This window comes from Eumetopias jubatus, unplaced genomic scaffold (genome assembly GCF_037043125.1).
Source record: "Eumetopias jubatus isolate StellerSeaLion01/CBP00866 unplaced genomic scaffold, mEumJub1_p1.0 scaffold_6, whole genome shotgun sequence".
In the NCBI taxonomy this organism is placed as follows: Eukaryota; Metazoa; Chordata; class Mammalia; order Carnivora; family Otariidae; genus Eumetopias; species Eumetopias jubatus.
The window spans coordinates 21,552,493-21,577,021 of record NW_028274812.1 but is presented as its reverse complement, the minus strand read 5'-3'; the positions used below and the strand labels follow the sequence as shown (position 1 = coordinate 21,577,021).

Below are 24,529 nucleotides of genomic sequence, written 5' to 3'. Positions count from 1 at the left end.
TATGCCCTTTCGGGTCAATTCTTAGAATTTCTTGAAATTGTTCTGAGAGTTGTGCATATAAATACCATCAAATAGATTTTTCCAAAGAGTTCTACAAAAGTTTGTGCCAATTTCTACTTCCATGATCAGTGTGAAAGTGCTCGTTTCCCCATGCTCAGCCAACACCTCGTTATTTTCTTTCATGTTAGTTTTATTAAAGTTGTTACATTGAGTTGAGTCATATAAATATAAAGTCTTTCTATAGTGATAGTGTCTGAAAATACTGCATTGAGAAATATGTACTTTTTCAGAGTTTGGGTATCAAAATCCAAAGGGGATTCTATGGGGGAAGGTTACCTGGGAGACATTCTGTGGGCCAGACCTGTACTCGGTGGTGGCCTTTCTTCCTTCCGTGGCCGCGGCACAGAAAGATCTTGGCACTATTTCTTGCTGTGCTCATATGCAATCTCAGAATCCTCCCACTGCTCTCCAGGGAGCCACAGTTACTTGCACACTTGCTCACATCTCTGGCTGGAGTTTGGAGAAAATGGGTAACTCAGAGAAGCCCAAATAGATAAAATCATTGCTCTATGAATGAATGAAATTAAAGTCAACTCAAATAAATACTAGCCCTTCTCTTGACCCCCCGTCCCTCTGATTAACGATGGCAGGTCTGATTAAGAATGTATCTTTTCAAAGAACACTTTTCCTTCTGCAGTTGCTAATTGGCCAAGAACCATTAGCTTACCAATGTCTGGTCGCCACCGAAGCATTTGAAGCTGATGTACTTTTCTCTGACCTGGAAAAATTAGAAAGTGACATAGAAAATATGTTAAAAGTTGTGGAAAAACACTTGGAATTCAGTGATGAAGATGAAAAGGTCGGTTCAAGGAGATTTTCAAAACCATGGTGTTCTTACTTTTCTGTTCTGTTAATTATATTTTTACATCAATCATGTTTACCTGAAGAATCTGCCAAGTCATGCCAAAGAATAGACCCATATGTGATTTTCTGCTGAGTGTCATTGTAAGATTTGCCATGTGATTTACATAGTGCTTAAAAAAATAGGCACACTTTTTTGACTAAAGGTAGTGTTGTTTCAGTGTTCTCTAATTTCTTCTAAATTAACATTCTTTATGAGATATTTTAACTTCAAATGTGAAATATTTAAAAAAACATGAATTTTTGTTGCTTATCATTTAACTGAACAGATCTTGACTGATCTCATACTTCGTAGGTAGTTCTCCTACTTGGGAACTGATAAGTAAGTGATGCTATGCATTTTTCTTTTGAGTAAATTGTTTTTCCTATTAAACATTCAGATGGATGAGGAGAGAGCCCAAATTGAGGAAGTTCTACAAAGAGGAGAACAAATGTTACATCAACCCACGGAGGATAAGAAAAAAGAAAAGATCCGTTTGCAGTTACTACTTTTGCGCACAAGATACAATAAAACTAAGGTATCGTCTTGGGAGAGACTCTGTTTTCCTTAAATAACTTATTTAGCTCATGCCATTCAGATATTTGATGTTGCATTCATGGATACCTTAAAAAACAGGTGGAATAGTATCTCTTTCTCCTTTCTAGTATGCATTACTACATAACATTTATATTTTTAGATGGAACAGGACTCAAAGGAAATAGAAACAAAATCTTATTATTGGGATCTCTTTTGGACTTCTAATAAGAAATTAAAAGGCATCTATCTCTTTTAGAAGTGATTTCCTTCTTCAGTTCTGTATTTTATATGTGGAGGTCTTCATCAGCTCAAAAAAATTTTAGTTAACAAATAACTAAATTTGTGAATTGATAAACTCTGATTTGTATTCTAGAAAAAGATTCACTATCAGCTCCCTTTTCAGTGGCCATCATTCCGACTGCACTGTAAGTGTGCTGGTTTTCTCTAAAAGTCTGTTCTTAGGTAATCCTTCTAAGGACCATTTTTAGTTGATGATGTTGAATCTAGTGGAAGATTCTACTCTCCCAGCTTGCTGCCTGTTAGATGTCTCTCTCTGTATGTATACTGCAGCCTTGTAACATGTCCCAAGCTAAACTTGTCCTCTCCCTTCCCCTTCCAAACCATGTTTCCTAATTTATTCCCTATCTTAGTTTATTTCCTTAAAAACTACCTATTCTCAAAGTAGAAACCTCAAAATCTTCTCAATCATTTCTTATTCCTTACACCACATCAAATAGGTATTAAAACTGTCTCTTCTGAATGAAGTATGATGCATCTGAACCTAAAGTTAAGACACAGCTGCTTTATGACCCTGGGGAAATGATTGAATTCTTAGTCCACTATCCTTTCCGTAATTCAGACTCTTAGGATTTTCTCCTGTTAGTCACTACAGTGTGTCCCAAGCTGGGTTTTTTTATGTCTAGTTTTTCTTAACTCTAGCTCATCCTCCATATTGTCCTCAGAATTATTTCCCCCAAAGTTATGGCTGGTCAGGACATTCCTTTACCAAGAAACTATTCAGGAAAATATTGCAAAACGCAGAAAAAGCTTTAAGTGCAAGGTTCATCACTATACTATACACTAAGGCTTCTATCTGGCCTCCATCTACCTCTTTGATTCACTGGCACTTACCAGGAATATAGCTGTGCTGGTTTTCTGTACATTTTCCCAAACACACTGGTGCCTTTGCACCTTTGGGATCTTGCTAATTTTAATCTTACTCCTTGGTGTGGGTTTTATCTCCTTATTTTACCTGAAACATGTGTTATTTTTTAAGGCTTGGCTCCATTTTTATTCCTAACATGTTTTCAGATGATATGATAGTTCTTGGCTTCATTGTTACTTTTTAAAAATTTTATTATGTTAATCACTGTACATTACATCATTAGTTTTTTTTTTTTTTTTGAGAGAGAGAATGAGAGATAGAGAGCACGAGAGGGAAGAGGGTCAGAGGGAGAAGCAGACTCCCTGCCGAGCAGGGAGCCCGATGCGGGACTCGATCCCGGGACTCCAGGATCATGACCTGAGCTGAAGGCAGTCGCTTAACCAACTGAGCCACCCAGGCGCCCCACATCATTAGTTTTTGATGTAGTGTTCCATGATTAATTGTTTGCGTATAACACCCAGTGCTCCATGCAGAACGTGCCCTCTTTAATACCTATCACCAGACTAACCCATCCCCCCACCCCCCTCCCCTCTAGAACCCTCAGTTTGTTTCTCAGCATCCATAGTCTCTCATGGTTCGTCTCACCCTCCGATTTCCCCCCCTTCATTTTTCCCTTCATACTAGTTTCTTCTTCTTCTTCTTTTTTTTTTTAAGATACAGTGTATTAATTTGTTTCAAAGGTACAGGTCTGTGATTCAGCAGTCTTACACAATTCACAGCACTCACCATAGTATGTGCTATGTCCCCAATGTCTTTCACCCAGCCACCCCATCCCTCCCATCCCCCACCACTCCAGCAACACAGTTTGTTTCCTGAGATTAAGAATTCCTCATATCAGTGAGATCATATGATATATGTCTTTCTCTGATTGACTTATTTCGCTCAGCATAATACCCTCCAGTTCCATCCACGTTGTTGCAAATGGCAAGATTTCATTCCTTTTGATGGCTGTATAATATTCCAGTGTGTGTGTGTGTGTGTGTGTGTGTGTGTGTGTGTGTGTGTGTATCACATATTCTTTATCCATTCATCTGTCAATGGACATCTTGGCTCTTTCCATAGTTTGGCTATTGTGGATATTGCTGCTATAAACATCGGGGTGCACGTACCCCCTTCGGATCACTGCATTTGTATCTATGGGGTAAATACCCAGTAGTGCAATTGGTGGGTCGTAGGGTAACTCTATTTTCAACTTTTTGAGGAACCTCCATACTGTTACCCAGAGGGGTTGCACCAGCTTGCATTCCCACCAACAGTGTAGGAGGGTTCCCCTTTCTCCGCATCCCTGCCAACATCTGTCCTTTCCTGACTTGTTAATTTTAGCCATTCTGACTGGTGTGAGGTGATATCTCACTGAGGTTTTGATTTGGATTTCCCTGATGCCGAGCGATGTTGAGCACTTTTTAATGTGTCTGTTGGCCATTTGGATGTCTTCTTTGGAAAAATGTCTGTTCATGTCTTCTGCCCATTTCTTGATTGGATCATTTGTTTTTTGGGTGTTGAGTTTGATAAGTTCTCTATAGATTTTGGATTCTAGCCCTTTATCTGATATGTCATTTGCAAATATCTTCTCCCATTCTGTCGGTTGTCTTTTGGTTTTGTTGACCGTTTCTTTTGCTGTGCAAAAGCTTTTCATCTTGACGAAGTCCCAATAGTTCATTTTTGCCCTTGCTTCCCTTACCTTTGGCGATGTTTCTAGGAAGAAGTTGCTGCGGCTGAGGTTGAAGAGGTTGCTGCCTGTGTTCTCCTTTAGGATTTTGATGGACTCCTGTCTCACATTGAGGTCTTTCAACAATTTTTAGTCTATTTTTGTGTGTGGTGTAAGGAAATGGTCCAGTTTCATTCTTCTGCATGTGGCTGTCCAATTTTCCCAACATCATTTGTTGAAGAGACTGTCTTTTTGCCATTGGACATTTTTTCCTGCTTTGTTGAAGATTAGTTGACCATAGAGTTGAGGGTCCATTTCTGGGCTGTCTATTCCGCTCCATTGATCTATGTGTCTGTTTTTGTGCCAGTACCATACTGTCTTGATGATGACAGCTTTGTAACAGAGCTTGAAGTCCAGAATTGTGATGCCACCAGCTTTGCTTTTCTATTTCAACATTCCTCTGGCTATTCGGGGTCTTTTCTGGTTCCATACAAATTTTAGGATTATTTGTTCCATTTCTTTGAAAAAAGTGGATGGTATTTTGATGGGGATTGTATTAAATGTGTAGATTGCTCTAGGTAGCATTGACATCTTCACAGTGTTTGTTCTTCCAATCCATGAGCATGGAATGTTTTTCCATTTCTTTGTGTCTCCCTCAATTTCTTTCATGAGTATTCTAGAGTTTTCTGAGTACAGATCCTTTGCCTCTTTGGTTAAATTTATTCCTAGGTATCTTATGGTTTTGGGTGCAATTGTAAATGGGATCGACTCCTTAATTTCTCTCTCTTCTGTCTTGTTGTTGGTGTATAGGAATGCCACTGATTTCTGTGCATTGATTTCATATCCTGCCACTTTACTGAATTCCTGTATGAGTTCTAGCAGTTTTGGGGTGGAGTCTTTTGGTTTTTCCACATAAAGTATCATATCATCTGCAAAGAGTGAGAGTTTGACTTCTTCTTTGCCGGTTTGGATGCCTTTGATTTCTTTTTGTTGTCTGATTGCTGTGGCTAGGACTGTGTTGAATAGCAGTGGTGATAGTGGACATCCCTGCCGCGTTCCTGACCTTAGGGGGAAAGCTCTCAGTTTTTCCCCAAAGAGAAGAATATTCACTGTGGGTTTTTCATAGATGGCTTTTAGGATATTGAGGTATGTACCCTGCATTCCTATACTCTGAAGAGTTTTGATCAAGAAAGGATGCTGTACTTGTCAAATGCTTTTTCTGCATCTATTGAGAGGATCATATGGTTCTTGTTCTTTCTTTTATTAATGTATTGTATCACATTGATTGATTTGCAGATGTTGACCCAACCTTGTAGTCCAGGGTTAAATCCCACTTGGTCGTGGTGAATAATCCCTTTTAATGTACTGTTGGATCCTATTGGCTAGTATTTTGGTGAGAATTTTTGCACCCATGTTCATCGAGGATATTGGTCTGTGATTCTCCTTTTTGATGGGGTCTTTGTCTGGTTTTGGGATCAAGATAGTGGTGGCCTCATAAAACGAGTTTGGAAGTTTTCCTTCCATTTCTATGTTTTGGAACAGTTTCAGAAGAATAGGTATTAATTCTTCTTTAAATGTTTCGTAGAATCCCCCTGGAAAGCCATCTGGCCTTTGGCTTTTGTTTGTTGGGAGATTTTTGATGACTGCTTGAATTTCCTTAATGGTTATAGGTCTGTTCAGGTTTTCTATTTCTTCCTGGTTCAGTTTTGGTAGTTGATACATCTCTAGGAATGCACCCATTTCTTCCAGATTATCTAATTTGCTGGCATATAGTTGCTCATAATATGTTCTTATAATTGTTTGTATTTCTTTGGTTTTGGTTGTGATCTCTCCTCTTTCATTCATGATTTTATTTATTTGGGTTATTTCTCTTTTCTTTTTGATAAGTCTGGCCAGGGGTTTATCAGTCTTATTAATTCTTTCAAAGAACCAGCTCCTAGTTTCGTTGATCTGTTCTACTGTTCTTTTGGTTTCTATTTCATTGATTTCCGCTCTGATCTTTATTATTTCTCTTCTCCTGCCTGGTTTAGGCTTTATTTGCTGTTCTTTCTCTAGCTACTTTAGGTGTAGGGTTAGGTTATGTATTTGAGACCTTTCTTGTTTCTTGAGAAAGGCTTGTATTGCTATATACTTTCCTCTTAGGACTGCCTTTGCTGCATCCCAAAGATTTTGAACAGTTGTGTTTTCATTTTCATTGGTTTCCATGAATTTGTTTAATTCTTTAATTTCTTAGTTGACCCATTCATTCTTTAGTAGGATGCTCTTTAGCCTCCATGTATTTGAGTTCTTTCCAACTTTCCTCTTTGATTCAGTTCTGGTTTCAAAGCATTGTGGTCCAAAAATATGCAGGGAATGATCCCAATCTTTTGGTACCGGTTGAGACCTGATTTGTGACCTAGGATGGGATCTATTCTGGAGAATGTTCCATGGGCACTAGAGAAGAATGTGTATTCTTTTTTTTTTTTTTAAAGATTTTTATTTATTTATTTGAGAGAGAGAGAATGAGAGATAGAGAGCATGAGAGGGAAGAGGGTCAGAGGGAGAAGCAGACTCCCTGCTGAGCAGGGAGCCCAATGTGGGACTCGATCCCGGGACTCCAGGATCATGACCTGAGCCGAAGGCAGTTGCTTAACCAACTGAGCCACCCAGGCGCTGGAGAAGAATGTGTATTCTGTTGCTGTGGGATGGAATGTCCTGAATATATCCGTGAAGTTCCTTTGGTCCAGTGTGTCATTTAAAGTCTTTATTTCCTTGTTGATGTTTTGCTTAGATCTGTCTATTTCAGTGAGGGGGGTGTTAACGTCCCCCACTATCATTGTATTGTTGTTAATGTGTTTCTTTGCTTTTGTTATTAATTGGCTTATATAATTGGCTGCTCCCAAGTTAGGGGCATAGATATTTACAATTGTTAGATCTTCTTGATGGATAGATCCTTTAAGTAGGATATAGTGTCCTTCCTCATCTCTTATTACAGTCTTTGGTTTAAAATCTAATTTGTCTGATATAAGGATTGCCACCCCAGCTTTCTTTTGGTGTCCATTAGCAAGGTAAATGGTTTTCCACCTCCTCACTTTCAATCTGGAGGTATCTTTGGGTCTAAAATGAGTCTCTTGCAGACAGCATATCGATGGGTCTTGTTTTTTAATCCAATCTGATAGCCTGTGTCTTTTGATTGGGGCATTTAGCCCATTTACATTCAGGGTAACTATTGAAAGATGTGAATTTAGTGCCTTTTATTGCCTGTAAGGTGACTGTTACTCTATATTGTCTGTGTTCCTTTCTGGTCTATGTTACTTTTAGGCTCTCTCTTTGCTTAGAGGACCCCTTTCAATATTACTTGTAGTGCTGGTTTCGTGTCTGCAAATTCCTTCAGTTTTTGTCTGTCCTAGAAGCTTTTAATCTATCCTTCTATTTTCAATGATAGCCTAGCTGGATATAGTATTCTTGGCTGCATATTTTTCTTGTTTAGTGCTCTGAAGATATCATGCCAGTCCTTTCTGGCCTGCCAGGTCTCTGTGGATAGGTCTGTTGCCAGTCTAATATTTCTGCCATTTTAGGTTACATATCTCTTCTCCCGAGCTGCTTTCAGGATTTTCTCTTTGTCTCTGAGACTCGTAAGTTTTACTATTAGATGTCGGAATGTTGACCTATTTTTATTGATTTTGAGGGGGGTTCTCTGTGCCTCCTGGATTTTGATGCCTGTTTCCTTCCCCAAATTAGGGAAGTTCTCTGCTATAATTTGCTCCAATATACCTTCTGCCCCTCTCTTTCTTCTTTTTCTTGGATCCCAATTCTTCTAATATTGTTTCATCCTATGGTATCACTTATCTCTCGAATTCTGCCCTTGTGATCCAGTAGTTATCTCTTTTTCTCAGCTTCTTTATTTTCCATCATTTGGTCTTCTATATCACTAATTCTCTCTTCTGCCTCATTTGTCCTAGCAGTTAGAGCCTCCAGTTTTGATTGCACCTCATTAATAGCCTTTTTGATTTCGACTTGGTTAGATTTTAGTTCTTTTATTTCTCCAGAAAGGGTTTCTCTAATATCTTCCATGCTTTTTTCAAGCCCAGCTAGTATCTTTAAAATTGTCATTCTGAACTCTAGTTCTGACATCTTACTAATGTCCGTATTGATTAGGTCCCTAGCGGTCAGTACTTCCTCTTGTTCTTTTTTTTGAGGTGATTTTTTCCATCTTGTCATTTTGTCCAGAGGAGAATAGATGAATGAGAGAACAAAATGCTAACAGGGTAACAACCACCCCAGAAAAATATTCACTAACGAAATCAGAAGAGACCTGAAACCAGGGGAAAAGAAAGGGAAAGAAAGAAAAAAGAAAGAAAAAAAAAAAACGAAGAAGAAAAAGATAAAAAAAAAAGAATATGATCAAATATGATCAGGCTGGTGCATAGATCAGTGCCACACAGTAGATTTTGGGCATATTTTGGTCTGTTAGAAGAAAGTGCCTCCCAAAATTTTAAAGAAAGTAAAACTTATATATGTACAAAAATAAGGGTAAATATGAGAAGGGATGGAATATGCCTGTAAGGATGAAAATTATAAAAGATTTTATAAAAGGAATTGATAAGAAGTTGGTTGAAAAAAGAAAGAAGAGGAATTAAAAAAAAAGGGGGGAGAGAATGTGATCAGGTAGGAGACTAGAACAAAGCCATACACTAGAGGTTTAGGGTATATTTTGGTCTGTTAGAAGAAACTGTATTCCAAAATTTTAAAGAGAGAACTATACAGACACACACACACACCAAAAATAAGGTTAAGGTTAACTACTCTGAAGGGATAGAATATGACTCTAAAAATGAAAAATGAGGATTTTTTTTAAAAAAGGGATTGATAAGATGTTGGTTGAAAAGGGAAGAAGAAAAATTCAAAAAAACGAAAAAAAGAAAAGTAAAAAAATTTACTTTGAAAGACTAAAGAATCACGGGGAAAAAAGCCATGAGTTCTCTGTGCTGTATTCCCCTACTGCTGGCGTTCTGCCGTTCTCATTGATCGGTAAACTTGGTCTTGGCGGGCTGTGGTTGCTGATCTTCTGGGGGAGGGGCCTGTTGCCATGGTTCCCAAATGTCTTTGCTGGAGGCAGAATTGCCCTGCCCTTGTCAGTCCGGGCTAAGTAATCTGCTCAGGTTTGCTCTTGGGAGCTTTTGTTCCCTGCAAGCTTTCGGTACAGCTGTGGAGGATGAGAGTGAAAATGGCGGCCTCCCAATTTCCACCCCAGAGGAGCTGAGAACTCGGGGCCCCGCTCCTCAGTGCGCCCCCAGAGAAAAGCAGTCAATCACTCCCGTTTCCCTGGTCTCCGGCCGCACTCCGTGCTCACCCGGCCTGTGACCGAGCGTTTCTATCTCTGGCATTCGACTCCCTTTGAAGTCTCCAAACCCAGCAGATCCCTGCGGTGCGCTCCCGGGCTGCTCCCCCAGGGGTGAGGAAGGGGAGTCTCCCCAGCTCTGCCGCTTGTTGGGTCCCTGCTGGAGGAGCAGTGGTCCGACTGTGCCTCGGATCACAGTTTATGGCAACCCCGAGCTGAGAGCCCGCGTCTCGGCTCCGTCTCTGCAGCTGGCTTCCCTGCTCCGATACCTGGGAGCTCTGCCACACTCAGGCACCCCCGGTCTTTCTGTGACCCCCAGGGTCCTGAGACCACACTGTTCCAGTGAGGGTTCCACCCCCCGCTTAGCCACTGGAGCAACATCCCTCAGCGGAGCCGACTTCTAAAAGTTCCGATTTTGTGCTCTGCTGCTCTATCACTTGCCAGAAGCGGCCGATGGAGGCCCCCTCCCCCGCCGTCTATCCTCCTGAATATTGCCTTGGCTTCACTTCTCTGCATGTCCTACCTTCCAGAAAGTGGTCACTTTTCTGTTCAGAGAGTTGCTGCTATTCTTTTCTTCGATCTCCTGTTGAGTTCCTAGGTGTTCAGAATGGTTTGATCCCTATTCAGCTGAATTCCTGGGACCAGACGAAATCCAGGTCTCCTACTCCTCCGTCATCTTGCTCCTCCCTCTCATTGTTACTTTTTAAAGTATCTTACTTTCCTAGAACTTTATCTTTGGGTCCCAAATCATAACTGGTCCAAAATGGATATAATTTTTGGACTTTTAACAAATACATAAATTTGTTTTTTAAGAGTATTAACATACACTACAACAGGCACATTTCATTTTGGATTCACTAGCATTAGTTAGTGTAATTGTTTTAAAATGCTTGAAAAGGTTTTGTCGTTATTTCATTAGCCCATATGCTTCTTCAGACTTTCAGTTTTTAAAACTGTTTCTTATCTGTGACGTTAGAATCTCTTGGGGAACTTAAAAAAAAAATCTTACCCCCAAACCAGTTAAATCAAAATCTCTTAGGTTGGGCTTATCTGTGAACTCTCTTTAAACAAACAAACAAAGAAACTTCCTAAGTAATTCTAATGTTCAATCAGAATTGAGAACCACCAGTTTATAGGATTCCTTTTCTTACATGAAATGTGTGTTAAATGACCTTTTCTCATTTGTTTATGAGGGTATGTATTACTATTTTTTAAATACGTGTGAGCGCTTTATAAAATAAAGATATTAGTCTCCTGTCATATTTGCAATAAAAGTATTATCTTGTTGATTTTCATCTTCTAATTATTTTATCTTTAACATACAGCCATTTAAAATATTTGTTTAGCCCTACATGACTATGTTTTTTCATGGTTTTTTTTTTTTTCCAGCCTACTTGGGCTCTGAAAAGTCCTTATTTTCCACAGAGATGATGAATATTCAGTTCTATTTAGTTCTGGTTTTTCCCTATGGTTTGATAAAAACAAAACTTAGGAACTTTTTATAATGTGTTCATATAAAATTAACTTTTTAATCTATTTATCTGGAATTTAGGTGTGTATGACATGAGCACATCATGTAACACTGTTGAATGTTAGCATTAGCTTGCAGTAAATTTACATTTCTGTGTCCTAGCAGAATTCTTTAAAAATAAAATTATCTAGAAGTAAAGTCTGGGTCAGACCTCGAGGACTTTTTTTTTTTCCTTCTCCTAGGACATTTTGATTGATCACTCTCTTGGGATAAAATCTATTTTTGGAAAACAAAAAGCACATGTTTAAATTTTGAACTGCCTTGCTGCTTTTGCAAGAGTATGAAGGCTCAGGAAATCCTAGGTTATCTTTCTAGTCTGAACAGAAAATGGTAGTCTTTAATGAATGTGATTTTTTTTTTTTAACTTGGAACTTCCTATTTTCAATACCTACAGACTTTCCTAGTCTTTTATATTTGTTTAAAAAATATAATTTGCTTTCTTGGACATATGGGTAAATATCTAGAAATGCTTTCTGACTAAAATTTGCATGGCATCAGGATAATAAAATTAATATTAATATCAAGTATAAATAATCCTTTGGATAAAATCAGGAAATCTTTGGCTTGCTTCTATCCTGCTATCCAGGACTGTCCAGCAATTGGTGAACTCATTTTATCACATTCTAGGAGGCAAATAAATGCAAACCTCTAGATTCAACACTATGTTGTTGACTCCCTGGTTTTAGTCTTGATTCTTGGTTTCATTTAGGAATTGTAACCATAACCACTTTCCTGAAAGTGGTTATGTACCTCATTGAACATGTATTTATGATCATTTTCACTGTCATCTTTGAATTTGCAAATGAGTATCCTTTTTTTGAAGTTTAATAGAGAAAAATAGTGAAAGCATCAGGGAAGCTACTTTAATTTATGAGAAGATGCACTTTGCTATTTGGAAGTTGTCGATGGCACTTAATAAACGGCAGCCATTTGGAGTCAAGGACGTGAACGTGAACTGCAAGACTGGTAGCTAATCCCAGAGAACACTTTTTTGTTGAGAAAGCTCTGATTAGAGAATATATTGATAAGTAGTCCACCTGGCTTAGGATCTGTCTGAATTGATTGATTTATAAAGGAGTCATGTTCTGTAATATTGTTTGCAGAGGTGAAGATTATATACTGCACTACCTGGATATTATTTTAATCAAAACCACTGTTGCATTTCTTAGGTTACGAATACTTGTTTCACTTATTTATGTTCTCAACAGTGAGGTCCAGAAGTGTTTAATCTAATTGTGACATTTTACAAAATGGGTAAAATGATAATGGTATTAAAACGTTTTATTTCATATGGAACTTTATGATTTGAGGCATATTCTCATTTCCCCAACAGCTCAGGAAAGTAGTTGTTACATTTTCTTGTTTGCTAAATGAGTTTAGGTGGCACACGTTGTAAAGAAAAACCTGTCAAGCTGTCACTTATTTATACTGTTTAACCACAGGCTACAGAAGAAAATCAGTATAGAAATTGTGAAGGGTTTCTTCAGCAACACAGGGCAAAAATATAAAAAAAAACAACAAACACAACTCAGTTTTTTTGATTTGGATTCATGGTATTGAATTGCTCCACAAAATACTATTGTGTTTTTTTTTTTTTTTTCTATTTGCTACTACTCATTGTGGGGATATTTTAAGAGATGTGTCTTATTATTATTGTTTTTACAGGCGGTCCCTAATCAGCAGACAACAGGTCAGCTTGCTCCTGGAACTCGGTCGCCACCTCTCCCCACAGATTATCTAGTTGAGATTAACAAAGTTTTACTTTCCGTGGATGATGTTGAATTATCACTTAATGCTCCTGAGCTAAGCACTGTTGTCTATGAAGACTTCTCTTTTCAGGAAGACTCTCTGAAGGTAGATCTCCAGGAACGATTCAAAGCCACAGTTAATGCAGAAGTAAAGCAAGGAATCTGTCCTTGTGCCTTTGTAGATGGTCTATAATAAACCTTCCCCATTTCACCAAGGAAATAGTATCAAATTTTTAATTTTTTAAGAGTAGGCATGGATTTTTAAATATGCACAGTTACTAATTCTTGGAAACATCAAAAACTTCTTTAATCAAACCATGCATGATCCTTATTTCTTTCTTAAAAACTTGATTGTCAGTGTGATGTAAAATATTAGCATTTATGTTGTCATCTATAACGAGTTAAGATTGGTCAGTGTTTGGGGTATGGAATAGCATGTTGCTTAAACACTAATAGAGATCTGGAAGTTTTTAGTTATTCATAAGACTATTAAATACCATCAAGGCTTTTTCATATAATTTGATTGCACTTAAGTATAAAATTGCGATAAACTTGCTATAGATTTTATATGTTTGCCAGCTCGTTTCTGTCATTTAAATTAGCGTTATTACATATTTGAAAATATAAATCATTCCAGCTTCAAACACTTCATTACCTTTACAGAATACTAGTGAGGCTTTTTGTATATTCTGTACAAATACTGCTTTGAACACCTGTGAGGATTTTCTTTTCTGCCATTAGGATGTTAGATAGCATTTCTCACACTTTGGCCAATACAGGGTATTATTTTTTTTTAAGTTTTCAGTTTTGATGAGCAACAATTATTATGTCTCATTATATTTAAGATAAATGTTATGCAAGATAAAATTTTGGTCTTCTGTGATTTCATTCTTCTTATCTCTTTGCTGGATTGTGTTAATGTGTGACAATACATTTGTAGAATATCAAAGATCAACTGGACAAACTCGGGGAGCAGATTGCAGTCATTCATGAAAAACAACCAGATGTTATCCTTGAAGCTTCTGGACCTGAAGCCATTCAAATCCGGGATACACTAACTCAGTTGAATGCAAAATGGGACAGAATTAATAGAATGTACAATGATCGTAAAGGGTATGTGTAAATTAAATTAATACTTTTCTTAAAAAGGCCTGTAAGTTCATGGGCCACAACAAAGGTCATACGTACACTAAGATTAATGAGAATAAATTTCACGTCCTTGTTCTAGGCCTTGTTTAATAAATTGTGATGAGTGTGGTTCCTTCAAGAAAGAGGAATTGCATCACATATAGATGATCTTTTGCAACATAATATCCTCAAGTGAGGAACAGGGATAGCTGTAGATAATTTGAATCCATGTATAACCCCCCCCAGCTATTTTTTATAATTTTCTGTTTAATGTTTTTGAGCCTTCTTCTTTCTCAATTTTGACCAGACATATTAATAAGTAGAAATAAAAACTGCTAAGATTTTTGCCAGTAGCTGTGTATGTGGTAGAAAGGCAAGTAAGGTGTGAAATAGCCCAATATAAAGTACTGTGTAAGAGGAAAGTTACCAGAAAAATGTACTGGAAACATTAATGGACATACACACAAAAACTAAGCATCATGTTCTTTATCTTTGTTTTAGCTGACATTTCAAGTGAGTATACAGTCCTCGAACAGATCACTTTTAGTGGCCTTTGGGTGTATTCCTTTGTATGGATTTTTAAAATCATCTCTTTACATTTAGAGAATATTTTTTACATACGTCTTTATGCATAGTTATGCCTAGTTAGACTTGATTATTAGATGATGACTAATTTGTTAAAACATAATTTTTTTAAACGATTTTATTTATTTGAGAGAGTTGAGCGAGAGAGAGAGTATGAGCAGGGGGAGGGGCAGAGGGAGAGGAAGAAGCGGACTTCCCAGCTGAGCAGGGAGCCCAACACGGAACTGGATCCCAGGACCTTGGGATCATGACCTGAGCCAAGGGCAGATGCCTAACCGACTGAGCCACCCAGGCTCCCCTGTGTTGTTTTTTAGATTCCACATATAAGTGAAATCATAATAGTGTTTGTCTTTTATCTGCCTGACTTATTTCACTTAACATAATACCCTCTAGGTGCATCTATGTTGTTGCAAATGGCAAGATCTCATTCTTTTTTGTGGCTAATACTCTATTGTGTATATATACTACATCTTCTTTATTTATTTATTGATGGTCATATAGGTTGTTTCCATATCTTGGCTATTATAAATCGTGCTGCAACAAAACATAGGGGTACATATATCTTTTTAAATTAGTGTTTTCTTTTCATTTGGGTAAATATCCAGTAGTATTTCTGGATCATATAGTATTTCTGTCTTTAAATTTTGTGGAACCTCCATACTGTTTTCCATAGTAACTGCCCAATTTACATACCCACCAACAATGCATGAGGGTTCACTTCTCTCCACATTCTTTCCAATGCTTGTTATTTCTTGTCTTTTTGATACTAGGCATTCTGACTGGTATGAGATGATATTTCATGTGGTTTTGATTTGCGTTTCCCTGATGATTAGTGATGTTGAACAACTTTTCATGTGTCTGTTGGCCATCTGGATGTCTTCTTTGCAAGAATGTCTATTCAGGTCCTCTTCATTTTAATGGGATTATTTGTTGTTTTGGATTGTGTTGTCTAAGTTCTTTATATATTTTGGGGAACAACCCCTTATTGGATAAATCATTTGCAGATATTTTCTCCCATTCAGTAGTTTGCTTTTTTGTTTAGCTGATCGTTTTCTTCACTGTGCAAAAGCTTTTTATTTTGGTGTGGTTCCAGTAGTCTATTTTAGGTTTTTTTTTTTTGCCTTGCCTGAGGAGACATATTCATAAATATGAATATTTGTAGATACTTATTGCCTTTGTCCGAGAGATTACTGCCTATGTTACTTTTGGGTAGTTTTAAGGTTTCAGGTCTCACATTTAAGTCTTGATTATATATTTGCTTTTACCAGGGGAAAAAAATTTTTTTTTCATTATTTTCTTAGTTTTCTAGTTGTGGTCTTTTCTTTCCACTTGAAGAATGGTGATGAACTCCTTTAACTTTTGTTTATCTGGGAAACTCTGTCTCTCCTTCAACTCTGAATGACCTTGCCAGGTAGAGTATTAATTGTAGGTTTCTTCCTTTCAGCACTTAGAATATATCATGCCACTCTCTTCTCATTTGCAGAGTTTCTGTCTAAAAATCAGCTGATATCCTTGTGGGATTTCCCTTTTATGTAACAGTTTGTTTTTTCCTGTTGCTTTTAAGATTCCCCCTTTATCTTTAGTTTTTCCCATTTTAATTATGGTGTGTTGTGGTGTGGACTTCCGTGGGTTCATCTTGTGTGGTATTCTTTGTGCTTCCTGGACCTGGATGTCTGTTTCCTTCCCAATATTCGGGATGTTTTCAGCTATTATTTCTTCAAATAATTTTCTGCCTCCTCTTTATCTTCTCTTTTTGGGATCCCTATAATGTGAATGTTATTACACTTGATGATGTTTTAGAGTCCTCCTAATCTATTCTCATTTTTATTATTGTTTTCTTTTTGCTGTTCAGTTTGGTTGCTTTCCATTGTCCTGGGTTCCAGATTGCTGATCCATTCTTCTGCATCCTCTAATTTGTTGATTCCTTCCAGTATATTTTTCATTTCAGTTATTGTATTCATTAACTCTGACTGGTTATTTTTTATATTTTCTGTCTCTTTATTGAAGTTCTTACTGATTTCAAATATTCTCTTCTCAAGTTTGGTGAATATATTTATGACCATTTGCTCTCTTTATCAGGTCTATTGCTTATCTCAGTTTTGTTTAGCTTTTTTCCCCCACCTACGATTTTTGTCTTGTTCTTTCATATGGGACATATTCCTGTTTCCTTATTTTGTCTGACTCTCTGTGTTTGGTTCTGTGTGTTAGGTAGGTCAGTTATATTTCTTGGTCTCAAAAGTAGTGGATATGTGATGTCCTGTAATGCAGTCCTACACTACTGCATGTGCCCTCCTGTTGTGGCTGAGCCATGATTACTATGCATGCTGGTGGGTCAGGCTGGCCCTTCGCTCAGCTGGCTACAGTGACCTGCTTTGCCTGCTGTGGGCACACTGGGCAGGGTTTGCTCCCCTGGCTGTTGAAAGATCTGGCTGCAGCCACCTTGGGCTTGTTGTTGGATGGGGCCAGCACTTAGTTTGGCTGTCTACAGTTAGCTGCTGCAACAGCTGCAGGTACAGGGAAGGGCAGGGCTTGCTCTCTGCACAGCCAGCTGAGAGGCCCAGCTGCAGGAAGTGTGGGCACTTTGATATGTGGGGTTGTCTCCTCTACTCCCCAGGTCAGGAGTCACTTTGGAGGGATGCCTGCCCAGGCGAGTTGGTTGGGTGGGGAGGGTCTGCAGGGGAATGCCAGGATGGGGCATGTGGTGCTAGCAAGGTGGATAGATGGAGAGTTTCAGAATTGGCTCCCAGAAGCATCTGGCTGTCTGTGCTGGACAAGGACCAAAAAAATGGCATCTGCCAGCACTTTTGTCCCTGGGGGAATTTTCTGCAGATCCCTGCCCCTCTGTTAGTTTTGTGCTTTTCTTGTTTGTTACTGTAGAGTTGGTGTGTGGCAGCTTTCTTCTGCACTCTGTGTGATGTGTGTGTGTGGTATAGAATTGGTTTTTTTTGACCTTTGTAGTATATCAACACATCAATTGTGTATAATGATAACTTTTTCTTCTTTTTAAAAATCTTCCTATTTGTATATATTCATTTGGCTAATGTGGTAGAACTTCAAGAACGTTGTTGATTAGTCATACTGATGGCAGAGTTCTGCCATTTTCTTGATAATAAAAATGTTATCTCCTAAAAAGGTAACATGGGAATTTTCAAAAATTTAAGCACCAACTATATTTAACTATATTTTCTTATTTTAGAAAAGTCTCATCTGTCATAACTTTCATTATTTTGTTTCCTTTGTTAACTTGATTACATTTGCTAGAACGTTGTCTCTTTTATTTTATCCCAGCACATGGATGCATTATGTTCTTACTCTTAATTTTTGTTTTTCTCTCCCAACTTTGGTAACCTATCCTAAACCCTTATTTTTTCTCCATCCATGTTTTTCCACCTTTCACAAGTAGTAAGTGAGAACTTTTTTGTATTCTCTTTTTTCATAAAACATCAAGGTAGTGGCAAATGTCCTGCACTTTCATGGTTTCAGTTATCAGTTATAATCACATGAGGGTGAACACCAAGTCCATTTGTCTATACCAGGTCCCTGTGCCAATTGGCGTATAAAACTTTTCAAACTTTTTCAGGAGTAGAATTTAGTGATTCTTCACTTACATACAACATCCAGTGCTCATCACACCAAGTGTCCTCCTTAATGCCCATCACCCATTTAGACTGTCCCCACACCTCCCTTCCAGCAACCCTCTGTTCTCTATAGTTACAAGTCTATTTTATGGTTTGCCTCTCTTTTTTTTTTTCCTTTCCCCTATGTTCATCTCTTTTGTTTCTCAAATTCCACATATAAGTGAAATTGTATAGTATTTGTCTTTCTCTTAATGACTTATTACACTATATGATGACTAATTGTAATTTAAATAAAAACTTGAAACAAACAAAAAAGGTAAAACTAATCTATGGGGGAAAAAAACTTTTCAAACTTTGTTGGCCTATAGTAAAAGTAAGATAAATACCATGAAAATATAACAGATAAGCTTTCTTTGAGAACTCCCTTATGCCTACTTTACACTGGTGCATGGTGTTAGTTTTCATATTTTTTCAAATAAGTAATTTTACAACCATCTTAGATAAATAATGGAGCCCTCTTTTCCTGGACGAATTTCTTCCCTTTCTTTGAGCCAGTTATTTCTTCCTTCTCATCTTGGATCTTTGGATCCTTATGTATCTTTTCTTCTAAGAATGCCTTTTCAGGTATTCATCGTCTGTATTTCTATTGGTGGCTTTACTGCTATGCGGACAAAGTTCAGACCTCTCATCCTGAACTTGGAAGCTTTTTAACAGTGTTCTCCAGATGGCCTTATTTCTTATACTTTGTACCTATCGCTCAAAAAAAACTTTATTTCATTCATTTCACACAATCTTGATTAAAATTTTCTTTGTTTTCTTTACCTTCCCAGTTTCTGATTCTTATTCAGAATTCCATCTACTACAAGGAATAGTTTTCCTTCTTAATTTCATCATTCTTTTTCTATTATTTAAAAAGTTTCCAAAATTCAGTTTTAAGACTTTACCCATCCACCTATCTCTGTATACTTGTCTATCCATCTGTCCATGCACCATTTGTTTGACCAATATTTATTGAGTGCTGACTAATTCAAGGCACATGCAACTACATGTAAGTAGTTATAAAGGATTATAAGACAGGTGTACTAAGTAGATATAGTCTCTGTCTCAGGGTCCAAATGTATATAGTAGAAAAGTATAGACGGGGACTTATTACAGAGTGCATAGTGCTCTGTTGGGGACAATACAGGAGACCATGCTAGACACCTTGAAGGATTTGGGAAGTCTTCTTGGAGGTTACCCAGGTGAAGGAATAGAGGGAATACAACATTGCATAAAGTCATAGATAAGAGAGAGAGAGTGCAGGGCAGTTGAGGAAATAGAAATAGTCCAGCAGAGTTAGAACTCATAGCAGAGAGATGAAACCAGAAAGATCTGAAGGGACTATATCAGAAGGACCTTGTGTATCAAGTTAAGTACTGTTGACTTCAAGTTGTTCAAGTACCTTGAACAACATGGGGATAGGAGCACTGACGTCTCCTCCACAATGTAGTTGAAAATTTGTGTATAACTTTTGGCTCCCCAAAAACTTAACTACTAACGTTTACTGCTGACTAGAGCCTAACTGATAACATAGCTTATTAACACATATTTTGTATGTTATATGTATGATATACTGTATTCATACAGTAAAATAAGCTAGAGAAAAGAAAATGTTATTAAGAAAATCATAAGGAAGAGGAAATATAGTCACAGTATTTATCAGAAAAATCCATGCATAAATTTAGGGAGACTTTACAGGATTTTAACAAAGGAATGACAGTTTGCTGATTGTAGAACACATTGGTAGAGGACAAGACTAAGAGCAAGGACGACCCATCTATGCTGGTCGCATAACCATAACTTGACTAGGATAGTGGCTGTGGAAGTGGAGACTAAGGGAAAATTTGAGAATTAAATAGTTGAGTCAATAAAATGTGGTGATTCATGGGATGTTGGAGTAGGGAAGAGGGAAGAGTAAAAACTGAGCCCCAAGTCTTTGGCTTGAGGACCTAGGTAGGTGGTGGTACCATTGCCAGAGACAGGTACTTGGATAGTGAGATGAGTTTGTGCAGAAGATGGCAAGGCCAGTTGAAATATTAGAGATAGCAAACTTATATGTTTATAGTAGGCTGGGACTTTGAGTCTGATTCTCTGGAAGTCCACAGCCCTTCGCCATACTGTGCTGCCTCCCATATGAGCTAGCAGGGTTAGAGAGGAAGTGATGGCTTTGTGAGTCCTACCTGAACATGCACCTCCCCCGCCCCCTTTTTTACTCTTTCCTATTTAATCCATAGCTATGCTGCTTAGATTTATTTGAAATTTATATTCTGTTACAATGATACTGATCTTTACTAAATGTAATGTTCGTATTCTCGAGGTCTTCAGATCTTTTAGGCAGCCTTTTTAGCGACATTTTCTATTGCAACACCTGAAGAGTTAGAATTTATGTTTCTTATTTAGTTATTGCATAGTTTCATGAAAGGTAATGAAGATTGCCTCTGTATCTTCTCTTAGTATTTTGTTTGAAGTGCTCTTACTTTTGTCATGCCCAGTAGAATGTTATTGTCATGTTGGGGGACTAGGGCTTCAACATATGAATTTTGGGGGACACAATGCAGTCCATAACACAGAGATAATGGAGTGCAAGGAAATTTTGAAGTATTTTGGCCTTTGGGTTTTGTTCTAGCTGGGAATGAAGTGTTCTGGAAGTAAAACACCCTTTCTTCCCCCCCCCCTAAGAAAATAGGGTAATTAATCATATTTTACTTAGTTACCATGTTAAGTGTTTAAAGTTGGGTAGGTTAACGTGGCTGCGGCTAACCAATCTTGATTTTCCAAGCTGGAGCAGGCTGTCTTTTCAGGTAAAAAGCTGCCTAGTGTGTTTGTGTATGTGTGCACGCATGTTAAGATAGAGAGGGGCAGGATTGCTCTTGGTATGATGCCTGTTTCTTTAAGAGGAATCATGAACTGTAATCTATGAAAACTGGTCTTACAGAGCAGTGAGCTGTGAATTCACTTGTTTCGGGGCTTTCAGTTTAAATGAGATTTGAATTTGCTTTTTAGAAAAATTGCTTCTAGACGGTCCTGGGTATTTTGGAAACCTATTTTGTTTCTTGTCCTCTAGTCATTTTGATAGGGCTATGGAAGAATGGAGACAGTTCCATTGTGACCTTAATGACCTCACACAGTGGATAACAGAGGCTGAAGAGTTACTGGCTGAAACCTTGGCTCCTGATGGTGGCCTGGACTTGGAGAAAGCTGGGATGCACCAGCAGGTAAGTGCTTTCTGTTAGAGGATAGGGTGCCGCTCAAAGGGTGGCATACTTCTTTAGTATGTGGCATTGAAGACTGATTTTGAAAGTAAGGGCTAAATATGTTAACTTTTCAGGAGTACATGGATAACCTGTAATTTTTGTTCCACTTCTACTTTCCAAGTTCAGAAGTTTAAGAAACACTGGTATTTACATTTTTTAACCAGGACTTAGACTTTATCAAGGACAGAAAGATATTTGTATACCTCACCTGTTTTCTGTACTTAAACACTAGGTGTCTTATTTTTCTTTGTATAATTGATAATTCTCATATAAGTAAATTATTCTTGAGCTGTGTCAGGGCCACTGCTCATGTGAGTCTAATATAGTCTTGGGGAAATACAACACAATAGCTAAATCAGTTCTGTTGATATTGGGTCATTAAAAATAATGGTCAAAAAGCAAGCAAAATTTCAATTTACCATTATTAAAAATATTTTTTATTAAATCTTTAAAATATACTTTATGTAGAAAGCTGATGAGGAGTTAGAAAATGCTTATATTTTTTCATGAACATGTTAATTTTCATGAATTTTATTTTTAGAGTTATAGGTAAGTGCTTAAATTTGACTTTAAAATATCCCTTTTTAGTTTGTTGCTTAAAAATGTACAGACTCACGAAGCAGTGTCTCAATAAATTACACACAGGTTTACTTACATATGGTGGGACATAGGGATATGTGGGTGGTCTGTACATATATATGTTTTTAAAGAAATGCTTTCAAGCACATGTTTGGAAGAAGAGAAACAATCTACTCAAACATAATCGATGCTTAGGCTTCAGCATAAAGAGCTGTTATTTATGTTATTAGGCTCTTCTCTTCCGGCATATTTTGCTTGATGGCATTCATCTGAATGGGTTAGATTTCAAAATAGATTTCAGTTAGTGTGTTCATTGAGATGTAGGTAAAGTGTTTAAAATGTCTTTTTCATGAACATAAAATGTTCTTCCAGGACTGTGTTTCTCTAACACTTAAACTGCCACCATAGTACCTTTGTGGATCCGTTGCATAGTTTAGTTTAGTAATGGAGTTCATTTTGAGATGTACTCTGTTACAGGAACTTGAAGAGGGCATCAGCAGCCACCAGCCCAGTTTTGCAGCCCTAAACAGAACCGGGGATGGGATTGTACAGAAACTCTCCCCCATGGATGGAAGCTTCTTGAAAGACAAGCTGGCAGATTTAAACCAGCGCTGGAGTGCAATCTTTGCAGAAGTGAAGGACCGGCGGCCAAGGTGATTTAGCTGTGATAACGAGGGCACAGGGTAAAGAGATTTTGGCAGAGCCTTTTAAGATGCAATTAGATGAGTTCAAAAATCTTCGATTGTCTGATAGGAGTTGTACTGACATTTAAGACCTCCACTGTGATGTTCTATATTTTTAGAACGTTGTCTCTTACTGTATTTTTAGGCTATCTGTAAAGTCTCACTTTTCTACTCACATGTCCTACAATGTGAAAGATATCTTTATTCCTCTCATTTCTGACATTTTATTATGATATAGTGACTATGTGGCAGGAACTTGAAGTAGGTGGGGAACAGTCTGGACTTGCAGTCTGAAGATCTGTGCTCAGGGTCAGAATTCTCACTCACTCATTTCCTGACTGGGTCTTGGAGTCTTCCTCTGAAATCCCTCTTACTTGGTTGTTCTTAATGTCAAAGGGTGTGTTACATCCATATATGCCAGTGCTTTGTAAATAATACAATTCCTCATCTATGTAATATAATAAATACAATGAATTATTGTTTGCTTTTTTTTATGTCAGGTTCTGTTAAAATGCCCAGATTTTATTAGGTGTCTTCTGGTTGCAAAAGTGTTTGATTACCAGTGAATATAATACTCAGCATTACAAATTATTTTATATATTACCTTAAAATTATTTGAAGTTATTTTTGAGACAGTCAAGATTTGATGGTTGATTTCTACTTTGCATAACACATTTTACTTCATTAACAATCTTCTTTTTAGGTTAATGGTAGTTTGGGTTGAAAAGTCTCCCATTTTTTTTCCTGCTAATTTTAACTCTGTAGATGCTAGATTGATATAGTGATAAGCTATTGTTTTGTTATAAAGACCAAATTAATATTTTATCAAGTCCAGTTTTACAATGTAAAATATAACAAAATATGGAACTATGAATATTTGGCCTATGGTGGCTTTTTATAAAAATCACATCATCTGTTGTTTTGTGTGTTTTTCTAAGAGGCAAATAATGGTTTGTACATTTGGGTTGAGAGATTGCCTGTGACTAGAGACCGTGTTTGGCGCCTGGCACACATTGTTTCATTTTATCCTCTCAACTGCTCTAGGAGGGCTTAGACCCATTGTACAGCTTTTGAAACAGGCTCAGAGGGCAGAGTTTAAGTAGCTTGTCCAAGTCTCACAGAAAGTTAGTGACGGCACAAACTTAGGCTCTCAAACACTGTGCTTGAACAAATTCGGCAAGACCACAGAGCTCTCCGGCCAAGTTTCCTCCTCTGTGAATAAGAACTGTGATATCCTCTCAGAGGTGTTATGAGGATTAAATGAGACAATGTTGGTAAAAAGGAGACTCCCCGACTGTTCATAGTAAACACTCAAAATATCTAGTTCTTCCAATAGCAAGCTAAACTAAAACTTTTTCTCTAAGCATGCTATTGCTGAATTTTGCCAATGATTGATTGATTTGATCAATATTTATTGAGTTTTGTGTTTAGCCTTGGGGGTGTAAATATGACTTAGGAACTCAGAGACTAAGGTGAAGAAAATGTTTAAAGGGACGAAGGATACTGTGTGATTAAAGGGCACATCATTAGGAAGATACAGTGTCATCACAAAGGCAGGGATGATGGGATGGAATTTAGGCATCCCAGGGGAGGGATCCTGAAGCTGAGTTTTGAAGCGCTTGTAACAATTTCCCATAAGTTCATCCTAGGGAGGGCCTTCTAGGGAAAAGAGTAGAACAGGCAAATGTGGGAGGCATGAAGTAGCATGGCCAGGTGAGAGATCTGCAAAGTTACATGGCAAGGAGGGTTCAGGGGACCAGGGGTGCGATTGGAAGCCGAGGTCCCGTAGCGTTTTATGTGCCATGCTAATGAGTTTGCATGGAGAGCCTTTAT

The 24,529-nt window shown here is 37.8% G+C and overlaps 1 protein-coding gene across 8 annotated transcripts in view; it reads left to right on the top strand.

Moving 5' to 3' along the window:
* UTRN (utrophin) overlaps window positions 1–24,529 on the top strand; it is a 500,702-nt gene that overhangs the window by 201,870 nt on the left and 274,303 nt on the right. For all 8 annotated transcript variants that reach the window (XM_088023855.1, XM_088023858.1, XM_088023856.1 and 5 more), the window contains 6 exons: window positions 698–859; window positions 1,302–1,439; window positions 12,768–12,956; window positions 13,791–13,963; window positions 21,245–21,395; window positions 22,491–22,666. In XM_088023855.1, coding sequence (XP_087879981.1) covers window positions 698–859; window positions 1,302–1,439; window positions 12,768–12,956; window positions 13,791–13,963; window positions 21,245–21,395; window positions 22,491–22,666 — 989 coding nt within the window. The remainder of the gene's footprint in view (window positions 1–697; window positions 860–1,301; window positions 1,440–12,767; window positions 12,957–13,790; window positions 13,964–21,244; window positions 21,396–22,490; window positions 22,667–24,529) is intronic.